This window comes from Osmerus mordax, chromosome 4, assembly GCF_038355195.1.
Source record: "Osmerus mordax isolate fOsmMor3 chromosome 4, fOsmMor3.pri, whole genome shotgun sequence".
Taxonomy (NCBI): Eukaryota; Metazoa; Chordata; class Actinopteri; order Osmeriformes; family Osmeridae; genus Osmerus; species Osmerus mordax.
This window is the reverse complement of record NC_090053.1, coordinates 12,638,231-12,650,502: the sequence shown is the minus strand read 5'-3', so window position 1 is coordinate 12,650,502 and position 12,272 is coordinate 12,638,231. Positions and strand designations below refer to the sequence as shown.

At 41.0% G+C, this 12,272-nt stretch overlaps 1 protein-coding gene across 1 annotated transcript; it reads left to right on the top strand.

Moving 5' to 3' along the window:
- The first annotated feature begins 2,470 nt into the window (after positions 1–2,470).
- tpm1 (tropomyosin 1 (alpha)) lies at positions 2,471–10,891 on the top strand. Its single transcript, XM_067234239.1, has 10 exons — positions 2,471–2,670; positions 3,343–3,468; positions 6,557–6,690; positions 7,181–7,298; positions 7,564–7,634; positions 8,436–8,511; positions 8,779–8,841; positions 8,951–9,020; positions 9,455–9,533; positions 10,678–10,891. Exons 1-10 carry the CDS (start codon positions 2,557–2,559, stop codon positions 10,679–10,681), a joined length of 855 nt encoding a protein of 284 aa, XP_067090340.1. The 5' UTR covers positions 2,471–2,556; the 3' UTR covers positions 10,682–10,891.
- The last annotated feature ends 1,381 nt before the right edge of the window (positions 10,892–12,272 follow it).

Sequence of the window (12,272 nt, the reverse complement as noted above, 5' to 3'; positions counted from 1 at the left end):
GAAATACTTTGTGACTATACCTGCATCAAAGCCATACTCATTGGCCCTTTGGCTGTTTATACTATTTCAATATGTGAAAAGAAAACATCATAATAGAGCTATTTTCATTCCCAGAATGCCACTGCAAATCCAGCATGCGACCGCAAACCTCCTGTGACTGCTTCCCAGTGAAAATACTGTAGAGACAATTAGGGGTGCTGTGGATCAGATCATGTTACAAACATGCTTTACAGACAATCTGAACTTTACTATCAGTAATAATGTACTGTATACATTTTCTATTTCTCAGTTTTTTAATACTGTCAAATCCCAGTCTGATGCATATCATTAGTTGATCTTTAAAGAAACGTGGCAAGAAACTAAAAATATGTTTCGATTTGAATAGTTTGTACGGTAGCATGCAGACTTCACTGCCAAATTATTAATATATGCAGATTTACAAATCAAATGACATCTACTCAGATTGGGTGGATTCAATGTGCAATGTTATTTACAAATAAATGTTAGCGGTGTTCATGGTTGTACCAGTACAGTTTCAGAGCAGCAAGGAAAGACTTTTGCAAAGAGAACACAACAGTGACTAAATTCTGATTTCAATATTTACATTTATTATATTACCGGGCTGTACAGACAGTGAAAACATTTGCAAAAGTGCAGAAGAGCTGTACCACTAAGGTACCAGCCTTAAAGCTGGTGTTGATAAATTAAAACAAACCACATTTATACAGTGGTAAAGTGAAGGGCATTTACCTATATCGGCCTTCAATATGTGTCTTCCAAGATTAGAATGTTAAGCATCAGTTGCCCGCAAAAAATGATAATTTATGCTATTGTTAGGTTTACTCTGAAATAGTTTTATCTGTGTAATGCCATCACAAAATGTCCTGCCACTCAGAGCTGATGACACATTACACTTTTCAAACCCAACTGTCAGGAAATGACTGGAGACTATATCCTTTCTCCTGAATGACTGGAATGGCAGGAGTCAAGGAACTTAATTTTAAAGATGGGATCTACAACATAATTAGAGGTCTCATCATACTATAGAATAACCATGTCTTATTTGTGCAAGAAAACAATATGATATCATGAATAAGCTCTGCAAGACATTTACTAACATAATGAACGAGTCAAAGTATTTTAATTACATAGAGTATGTGTCCCGGCTGACACATTTGTTCCAAAACTAGAACCAATTGAACAGTGTGGGAGACATGGTTAATTTTAGGGGTTTGTCTCATCAGAGCTGGCTCCAGACACTTGGCATGGTTTCTTTGGTTCAACTTTACAGACCAAGGCAGGTGCTTGAAGGAGGCTATCCTAAATATACCCTCTTAAGAATCTTTGTGAGGACATGGGGTCGTCTTAAGACTCAAGGCTAAGGCTCTAACTGAAGCACATGTTTCATAAGGTTTTAAACATTTAAAAAAGAAACACGTCTTATGTAGGTTTTACCTGATGCAAAACATCTTAGTGAGTTAAAGTGGGAAGTATCTCTGCAGTTGCCTTGCAACGTTTGTTCAGTGGTTTCAGTGCTCTCACTTCAAGCGTAACAGTTGCTCCTTTACGATCTACTGTAGATGAGGGTGGACTGCTGAAATACCATCACACTTGGGTGTCCCATTGAAGCTGACCACTCACAGCCAGCTGATACTTAAAGAGTTTGCAGGAGGCCACTGGATACATTCTCAGGGATACATTTCCCTATCTCACACTACTGAGATTGTTAACAATGCCTCGGGGGGGCTGGCTGACTTCAATCTCTCAACGAGAGTACCACTTCTTAGACTGTATACTTGACCTGGCCTGATTCAACACCTCCCTGGAGCACAGTCTCTGGTGAAAGCCAATGCAGAAAGTCTTTATAAATACACAGGTCCCGTTGTATAGATAAGCATACCCTAGATGGGAGAAATATTTAAAATGATTGACTGTACATAAAACATGTATTTTATGAGACATACTATACCTGAAATGTAAAGCCAGCTCATATTAGTGCAATGGTAAAGGAGATCAACACAAGGGTAAGAGTAGAGTAAAAGACAGGGCAAATGTTGAGGCGCACTAATAACATGTTGTTTGAAAACAAGTTGCATTGCAAATAGTATACTTAACAGTATTAGGGCTATAAGCTGCTGTAAGAGGAATTCCATCAGGTACTGTTGCTTGCATTTCCCTCTCCTTTCTTCTCCATCTTCTCGGGAAAGTGTCAATCCAGCTCCCCTTAATACTTGCAAATAGGAAGCCGTCTTAAGGGAGCTGCTCTCTTGCCCCTTAGATCCCATATATAGTCATATCAATGGTCAAATGTCTGAGAGCAGCGAATCGCAGACCAGATCCATAAAAAAAGATTGGGCATGCGGAAGGCCCTCTCCAAAAAAGTATTGGATGTCCAAAGGAATTCAGTCGCCCCCCCGTGAAAGTACATATTTGACAGGGCACAGTCAGGAAGAGCTTGCACTCCAGCTTAGCGTTCAGTTCGGCACAGACGCTCTTAGCCTCTCCTCTAGGTTTCTTTTGGGACTTTTGGTGCAGCCAAACAAACAATAAGCAGCCATGGATGCCATCAAGAAGAAGATGCAGATGCTCAAGCTCGACAAGGAGAATGCCTTGGACAGAGCTGAGCAGGCTGAGGGAGACAAGAAGGCAGCAGAGGACAGGAGCAAACAGGTCGGCAATTTATATGGAAAATCACTATGATCCATAGGAAAGGCAAATATCAATGGCTCTCTTTGCCGCTTTAAGAGCGAGTAAATGGATCACCTCCTAAAAATGGATCTATTACCCATGCGGATAATTTTGAATAAGGACGTTTAAGTGAATCAAATTTGAATTTTGGGATATTCTGTAAATCTTCATCTCCTCTGGTTGGATAGACTAATTGGTGACGTACAATTGTGTGAATATTTTAGGCTGTGCCTTAGTTATAATGTGAAATTATTTGATAATCATATTCATGAATATCCTTATAAAATGCTAATATATAAAAAATGCTTATATATCCTAGGTCCGTTTATTAACTGTTTGGATGTGTTTATAAACGTAATTCTTAATGTATATGCATGTGTAGTTAGAGGATGACATAAGAGAGTTGGAAAAGAAATTGCGTATTACCGAAGACGAAAGAGATAAAGTGGCTGAAGAATTCCAAACTGCCGAGGAAAAGCTGCTGAGTGCTGAAGAGGTGGCCACGAAGGTATTTTTGTGAATTGCATGACATTTCCTAACTTTTCTCTCTCTTTCCCTGTCTGTCTCTGTCTGCGCTCTTGCGCCGTGTGCGCGTTCACGCCTTCTGTTTCCCGCTACACACCTCTGTGAAACTATCCACAAAAAACACCTCAGCTCGAGGATGATTTGGTAGCTCTGCAGAAGAAGCTGAAGGGAACTGAGGATGAATTGGACAAGTACTCTGAGGCTCTTAAAGATGCCCAGGAGAAACTTGAACTGGCTGAGAAGAAAGCCGCCGACGTAAGTAAAAAGGGCATACAAAGTCACTATTCCAGCACTACACCGCTTTTATGCTTCACTTTTCCAATATACTGCCACAGATGTTAATGTGAATATAAAATGACAGTTGAACCCAATTGATTGACTTATCTGTTCTCTTACATTTTAAAATGATCAAGGTGGAACACACACAGTGGGCCTACATGGCCAATAAAGAGCAATCATTATTTGAAATCACAATGTAAATATAGGTATTAGTATGGTATTGTGGTATTAAACTGTCGTTTTATATTCAATAAAAATAACAAAATGATCACACAAGTGCACAACTAATCAACGTAAAGAACGCAAGTATAGCCTAAGCTATGTCGGCTATTGGGCCCTTATTTGGCCGTTGGCTAATAAGAATTAGAGATTCAAAAGTCCTTATGAGGGGACATTTATGAGTGAAAACCGAGCTTGCTAAATGTGCAGTGTGAGAGCGAAGAGTCACTGTATACCTCTGGATAAATATAGCCTACTTCTTTATATGGTCAAGTAAGAGCTCAGTTCTTGGGCTGTGTCCTGTTTTTTTTTTGCAATAGGATGAATCCGTTTTTCAAACTGTCTGTGTTTTCCACTTTTATCTACAAAATTCGATTTCTGGATATAACCCAGAAGTCACGCTCCTACATATTCACTCCAAACTGTTACTTTCATTAATCTAAAGAAACTAACTTCTGAACTTTCTAGACATAGAATTCCACAGACATTGAATACAATTTAGCCTATACAAAGGAGTCTAACGCCAGTCTAGAAAAGCGAAACAGTCTCATTCTTCAATCACTTTAGATTTGGCTATTTGTTCGTTTTATATATAGGCCTATATATATATATATATATATATATATATATATATATATATATATATATCATTTTCATGTTCCACCGATTTTGAAATAGTTTTAAATGTGTCTTTTGCAATCCCCCTAAAGTAAAATCTAAATAACCGTTCAGGAAATTACTTGGTCAAAAAAACTTTTAATCTGACGATATTTAGTTGAATACATTTCTTATCGACCTAGAAATAACCGACTCGCTCGATTCTCTTTGTATTTTCTAAAAAGGATTTCTGTCCTGTGTACTGCCTATTGTGACCAGTAGAGGATGCTGTCCATCTGCAGAAAAAGCCCAAGGAGCGCTCCCTCATCTTAATAACTAGGCTTGCCCTACAAATAACGCACCATACGTTTTTTTATAGAGCAAGTTTTTATATTTACAAATAAAAACTCAAAACCGTAAATAAAAGTAAAGTTGCACTCTTTTGAAGCTATTTCGTTTACAAGCAACAGGGCTTGCCTATAAAAGCATTGCTCCTTCCGGTACATGCACTGCAAGTTGTTTTCTGGTGGTGCGTCCTCAGAGAACCAGCACACCGCACATAGTCTCTCTACACATTCCAGGGTATAGTTGCGCCCATGACCATTCCAACTAAAGTATAAAACCGAGGTCTTCGTTAAGCGGTACAATGGCCGGTGTTTCGTCGCTGGAGGCAGTCAGACGAAAAATTAAATCTTTGCAAGGACAGGCAGACAGTGCTGAAGAAAGAGCTGAGAGACTACAGAGAGAGTTGGGCTTGGAAAGGAAAACCCGAGAATCAGTAAGCGTTTTAAAAATAGATTGGTTGTGTTCACTCAATGTAGGTAGACTAATTCGTTATTTTTGAGTTACATGTTATCTTGTGAGACACATGCATACCTAGGTTAAATTAGTGGAGCTTAAAGTGGTAGACTCAACACTGACATTGCGGTAACAGGAAATTATGACACCCCGCTGTGCTGTTTTCTAGCCAGCTTAATGTGAATGCTCAACAGAGATAATGAGCTTTCAGCGTATTTGATTGTTTAGTAGTAGGCTAGACCACAGTAGCCTTGTTTCAGACGAGAGAGCTGAGCCGTCTTTCTCACCATTTATTTGACATTGATGCTGGTATTATGTTATCCTCATAATTAACACAGAATACTGCTCAATACTCAACTTTATAATTAGAACTAGTTAGGCCTAAAGTAGTTTTAGGTTCAGAGTTGTCACATTGAACGTGCGTTGCCACAAGTTATGCAGCGCAACAAGTGCTTGACATTTGTACTCACTTACTTTGTAAATGTAATTTGTCTTGAGATGGAAAAGCGTTTTTGCATATTAAAAACAGTTGAAGACCAGCCTAGTTATTTCAGTTGGTGATACAAGGCAGCAGCCATAGACACAGGAAATACCTCGTCGTGCATAATTAGGCTTCACTATTTGTTTATGAACATTCGTTGATTCAGTCAATTTAAAACCTTATTAGAGTAGGTAGTTTATTCTTAATCAAACATGGGATTATGGGTGGACCACCGATAAATGCATCTCCATGTGACTTGCTAGCTTACTTCCTCTATCGTCATTCAAGTCGAATGCACTTTGACCTGCTCATACTTGAAAGTGTTCTTGTACTAAACGTGTAAACAGTGGGTTACCAGGGAAGCAAGGTAACTGTTAAGCATAATCATAAACCTTGTGAAATACTATACCCTTTAATATCAACAGTAAATAGATGACTGCCTTGTTTTAAATCTTAAATATATAAAGGTTTATTTCATTACCTAATCACCCCGATTGTGTGTGTGGCCTTTGACCATGTAATTGTCTCAGGCCGTTCATTACAGCCAGCTCCTTGTAAATGTTCTCTCAGGGGCCTAGTGACAAGGCCAGGTATTTTGCCCCTTGTTAATCTTGTTAGCCTGGGGCAATGCCATTTCACACCGTGTGTGTTTTTGAGGGAGGGAGGGAGGGAGGGTGTGCTCTCAGACAGAAGGATCCCCTAGGAATACCATGCTTTACCTCCTAACAATTGTACAGTACTAGCAAATATATTCTTTTAAACAGGGCACCTACTCGCCTAAACGAAACACGGCACAGAGACAAATTACTGGCGTTCTTAACGATGTATTGTGTGTCTACATTACAGCATATATTTATTTGTAATGTGTCTATTGCTTCATGAAACGCATATGTAGAATACGTACGTATCTCCGTCTCAGTGTTTCCTTCCAGCTCCTCTGACTTGGTTCCTGTGTTCTGCTGTCCCTAGGCTGAGAGCGATGTCGCTTCCCTTAACAGACGCATCCAGCTGGTTGAGGAGGAGTTGGATCGTGCACAGGAGCGTCTGGCTACTGCTCTGACCAAGCTGGAGGAGGCTGAGAAGGCTGCTGACGAGAGCGAGAGGTGGGCACTTGTGGCTTGTGGCACTTGTGTGGGGGGGGGACAGCTTTCAGACTAGGGGCCTCACCGACAGTTTCTGACCCGACACAAGCTGTGCCTGCACAGACAAGGAGATCTTTAAATAAACAGGCCATGTGCCTGTTTTCAGTACTTTGTTTGGTGTATCAACAGCCTTCTGTATGGCCCAGATCTCGGGTAGCACAGTAGTTTTGGTTAGAATAGACACTGTGTAGATGAACTTTATCTATCATGTCACAGCAGCTCAAATAAAATATACATATAACGGATCAATGTGAAATATTAATAATAAAGGCATAGGCTGTCACTGCTATTGCAGTCTCATTCCTCAATGCCACAACAAAGCCATGTGTCCTAGGCTGATGGAAGCTTACCCAGGCTGTTATCTCTTTGACTGGTGACCTGTATTGGGATCTTAGTTTGGGACTCCTGATGTCTTCTGACTTGTTTGTTTCCCCCCCACACACTCACACAGAGGCATGAAGGTTATTGAGAACAGGGCCATGAAGGACGAGGAGAAGATGGAGCTGCAGGAGATCCAGCTGAAGGAGGCCAAGCACATCGCTGAGGAGGCCGACCGCAAATACGAGGAGGCGAGTCTCACAGTTGTTGGCAGGTGGCCAGACACTTGTCTCTACAGTGAAGCCCCCCCACGACCAGCATAGCCAAACATGCTAGTCCCTACCGGCACTGCCACACAGTGACTCAGTCTATGCTGTAAAATGGATGTGCAAACATGTCCTTGTTCTTCTCTTTGACCTACCCCATTCCATAAAGCTTGTGTTTGCATATGTACTGTATGTGTGCACACATGAGTGTGTGTGTGGTAGTAACACCTGTTGTCTGCTGTACCTAAAGGTTGCCCGTAAGCTGGTCATCATTGAGAGTGACCTGGAGCGTACAGAGGAACGTGCTGAGCTCTCAGAAGGGTAAGTCTGTTCCATGCCACACCAAACCACAACTTAATAACCCGCATGGACTGTATTGTATACTAAACATGCTCAACTCTAATACATTAAGGCCTGAAGGCAAAGGTTGAGTTTTGTTCACTCTTCTTGCTGCATGTACATACTGTCAGTGTGCATGTCTTGTGTTTTGAATGGCCTGTCATTCACCATGCCCACTAACAGACGGATACGAAGAGCGGAGGACGAGCTAAGGGTTTTGGAACAGTGCTTTAAATCACTAACCGCCTCCGAAGCAAAGGTACTACAGGCTGACATACTCTGTTAGGTTTACCCTCAGACATGCCTTTCGAGATGTTCATTCATTTCGGTGAATGAAGCTTCTCTTTCTTGCTTGCTCTGCTTGTCTACCTTTTTTACGATTTTTTGTTGTTGTTGTTGCTCTCACGCCTGGGCTATCCTAGACACTTGCATCTCTAACCTAGCAGGAAGTTGCATGAATGACATCTCCAACCAAAAAGTACATTTGAAACATGATCAAATCTGCATGCTCACTAGCATTCATTTGCAAATGAAGTCTTTTTAGACGTCACCTTTGTACTTGTCACAGTCCTGCTCTGTTGGGGTGCTTTGGGCTCCCTCTCCTTTAAAATCCTGTAGTTCTTATTTGTTTTGTTTCTTCTCCCTTCTCTTGCTGTCTACCCCTCATGTACCATGTCCGTTTCTTCTTGGTCCCTCTATCCTTCATTTTTTTACCCTTTTGTCCGACCCCATTTTCCTACCCTCTGCACTCCCCCCCCCACACACACACATCTAAAACCCCAGCAAATGCTCTGAGCTTGAGGAAGAGTTGAAAACTGTGACCAACAACCTGAAGTCACTGGAGGCCCAGGCTGAGAAGGTAGGTGACCGTCCAGGTCAGAGCATGCTGTCCAGACCTACAGCACCATAGCTGTCGTGTATCAGTAACGAAGGGAGCACGGACAACCATTCCAGCCTATTAGAAGACAGTTATGATTGCATGAATGGACGCTAGACAGAATAAATGTGTATGAAATTATGCTATGTTGCCACAGTTTCACAACAGTCCTAGCAGTCTGTCAGAGGAAAGCCAGCAGACCCATATGTGGGTATACTCTTAAACACTGTCTCTGCTTTTGGTCCACAGTACTCCCAGAAGGAGGACAAGTACGAGGAGGAGATCAAGGTCCTGACAGACAAGCTGAAGGAGGCAAGTTTCACAACGCCTCGTTTGAGGACCCTGGCCAGAGGCCAGTAGGTGCCATGTCAGGATGTGTGAATTGATGACTTCCTGTTACAACGTTTTCTCTCTACCATAGGCTGAGACCCGTGCTGAGTTCGCTGAGAGATCTGTAGCCAAGCTTGAGAAGACCATTGATGATTTGGAAGGTATGATTTTCTTGATGTTCATTTCTCCAATAAACCGTCTGTTTTCTCAAATGAAGATTAAGGTTAGGTGTCAGTCGGTCTCATTCATTGCCAGAGGGAAAGTTATTTTAGAAATCCATCAACCAGAGGGATTGAAGTGCCCTCGATTCTCTTTGCTCAAATGTATTCTTCCTCTAATTTCTGTCGCTATGACTTCTTATTTCCTTGATACTGAGGAATCTGTGGTGGCCTAAGTGCATTTCTAGCCTTGCCTCTTTCTGGTGTAACGTTTCCTCCCTGTCTGTTTTCCACCTGTGTGTCTCTTTCTGTACCACATATCTGTCCTGCCATGCTGGGGATCTGGATGCCCCACCCCTTCACATTCACCCCTCCACCCCCCAACCCCATCCCCCGCTCCCCACCCCATCCTATGCACCTGGTCTTGGCCCCAATAGATGAGTTGTATGCCCAGAAACTGAAGTACAAGGCCATCAGCGAGGAGCTGGACCACGCCCTCAACGACATGACCTCCATGTAATTTGTCACCTCCTACTTCTGAGTGTGCCTTTCCCCCTCCTGCATCTTCCCTCCTCCCCACGTTCCAGCCATCACACCCCCTCTGTCTCCTATGTTGTTCTCTGCCTACTGTGTCTCTATGATCCACCTTCTGTTTCTATTCATAAAGACCATATGGTTCACTCGCAGCTAATTGATATACTCACTGAGCATAGTCTTAAAAGGAGACCTACTGTATGTAGTAGTCCTTACCCCTATTCATAGTGGTTTCCTCTCACACTTGTTCATGTGGTTGGAAGTACTTTCTGTTTACTGCAGTGTTAAGAATGACTGTCCATACAGTATGAACCTATAGTCTTGTTTTATATGAGCAGAAAACAGCATGGAGATAGAGGACCTCCTATCTTTACATTGAAAATTTACTTTTCATAACCCTTGTATTACTTTTTACTGCAAGCAAAAAGTAATGGATTCATTTTTGTGAGTTCTTGTGATTACAAAATGAAAAAAAAATATTAATTTAAATCTTAATATTTTGGCAACCAATAAACTAAGACTGCAAGGTGTCTGTTGAAATGCAGTAGATTGTGTGGAGCATTTCAATGATTTTCAAGAATTTGAGGGCCAATTTGTTCTTCAGTGTTTCTTCTTTGTACCTTTATCAAGTGTAGCTCATGCTCACTTGTTTACTACTAACAAAGTCTACTTCTCCGCAGAAGAAAGGCCCATGTGTGCTTCTTGAAGTCCCTTTGTGCTCAGTCATAATCCAAGTTTAAGTCGAACTTTAAATATGGTTGATCTGGAGAGTTGACTTCTTCTTGGATTTTGTCCCATGCCCCATTGGGCATGCAGAAGTCCAACTTAAGTGTCAGAGATGTATGAGCAGCACCACTTAGATCGAAGCTTTTGGGTCAAGTGCTGCTCCTCATGACTCCTCAAAGATCTTCATGTGATCAGAGGTTTGGTCCAGATTTTCTTGTGTGTTTTGAGATAGTTGCTCTCGATGTCTCTATTGGACAGTGCATTACATTAGCGCATTGTGGTTTACTGAAGCTTGTCCAGTGTGCCATGTCTTCAGAGCACTGTGGGATGTTGTACCTGCAGCTGTCCACAAACCTCCCAGTAGCCCTCTGGTTCACTGTACCTCTTCTCTTCTGCACAGATAAATTGTTTACACGTCATCAAAGAAGCCTCCTGCCGTCTGAGCGGCATCTGTCTGCACTCTCCATCCTTTTCTCCATTTCCGTCCCCCTCTCTGTCCTTGCTTTCCTTTACTCCCTGTGTTTTCCCCTTCATGTCAACGTTGCGTATCCCATCTCTTGTACAGAACCTTTGAATCTTTCTGCGTTGTGTAAAAATAAACTTCCTTCCTTCTATGTAAGATGTATCTCCTTTATTCTGTCTTTTCTTTTCTTTGTTTTTCATTTATGTTTATTTGAATTCAACACAACTAGTTTGAAAACTTAATCAGAAACCATGCACAACTTCAGAACAATTTTAATTAGTCATATAAATAAATGTTTTCATAAAATCACATTTTTACACACTTAAGTCTAGTCTGCATTACTGTTTTAAGGGCACTTAAAACTGTTTTCTTCCAATTGTTGTATGGCCAGCATAGAAATGTGTTGTGTGAGTAATTCAGCAGATAGAGTAAGCAGAAGGTTTTTGTCATTGTTGGATAGGGTAGCTGTAGGAAGGAGTGTAAAGAGGGGCAGAAGAGTGTTATATTTTCAACCTCTTCTGTGTGGAAAAAGTTCAAAATACGAAGGTAGTCATTACTCCATATATGCTCAAGTTGATGGTATGAAGGACTTTATGTTCATTTCTGAAATAAATGGAGATTTGCAACATTATTTGCTTTCCTTGTACCAGTGTTCAAGTGATGGTCAAGTTCCCAAATGTATCAATAATTACACCATAACTCAGTCAATCATGAGAATTAAGGATTGATTATTACTGCATACCATACAATAAATGTGAATCCCTATATGATGCGGAACATGTCATTTGTGTACTACCTGTACGAGCACTAACGGAATGCTAAACTACTGCACTGTTTCTTCACAATCTAAACTTAACACATTTCTAGTTGGTTAGGTATAAATAAATGACTAAGAGTTTGCCAATGGAAGGCTTTTGTCATATCTTATTTGGACATATTTGATATTTAATTAACAAAAATGTCTTGTTGTTGTGCATGCATGCATTGTTCTGATGACTGACTGATCCTGTTTTTTGTTGTTGGTGCTTTCTAACTAACAGAGAAACTCTCACATGCTAAAGAAGAGAACCTTGATATGCACCAGATGTTGGACCAGACTCTCATGGAACTGAATAATATGTGAAAGTTTGGTTTCCTCTTCAGTTTTGGCTTTTTGTACTTGCACCTCGCTTGCCATGAACCCCCTTCCATTCCATGCCAATGGTGGAGACCAAACATCCAGATGCTTCTTTCAATTGCACCATACTGCTTTCAGTGAAACTCAACATGGGAGCAAGACTGAAGGGAAGGTACAACATTTCCTTAACAAAGCCCTAAATGAGAAACACTTTTGTTATTTTGCTGATGTATACCTGCAATGATGTCAGCATTTTGTATTCAAGTATAGTCAAATAAATGTGACAAGCAATCAGGGGAAATTGTGCCATTTGTTTAAAAAAAAAGTTGTTTTGACCTGTGTCTGGTGGATTGAAGGTAAATTTGTCTGATGCATACCCATTCCATCCTGATTAAACGTACACCATGCATTTCCA

Coding starts and splice junctions, on each gene's coding strand:
- tpm1 (XM_067234239.1), top strand. CDS start 2,557: ATGGATGCCATCAAGAAGAAGATGCAGATGCTCAAGCTCGACAAGGAG. Junction 6,691..7,180: donor GCTGCTGACGAGAGCGAGAG/GTGGGCACTTGT, acceptor ACACTCACACAG/AGGCATGAAGGTTATTGAGA. Junction 7,299..7,563: donor CCGACCGCAAATACGAGGAG/GCGAGTCTCACA, acceptor CTGTACCTAAAG/GTTGCCCGTAAGCTGGTCAT.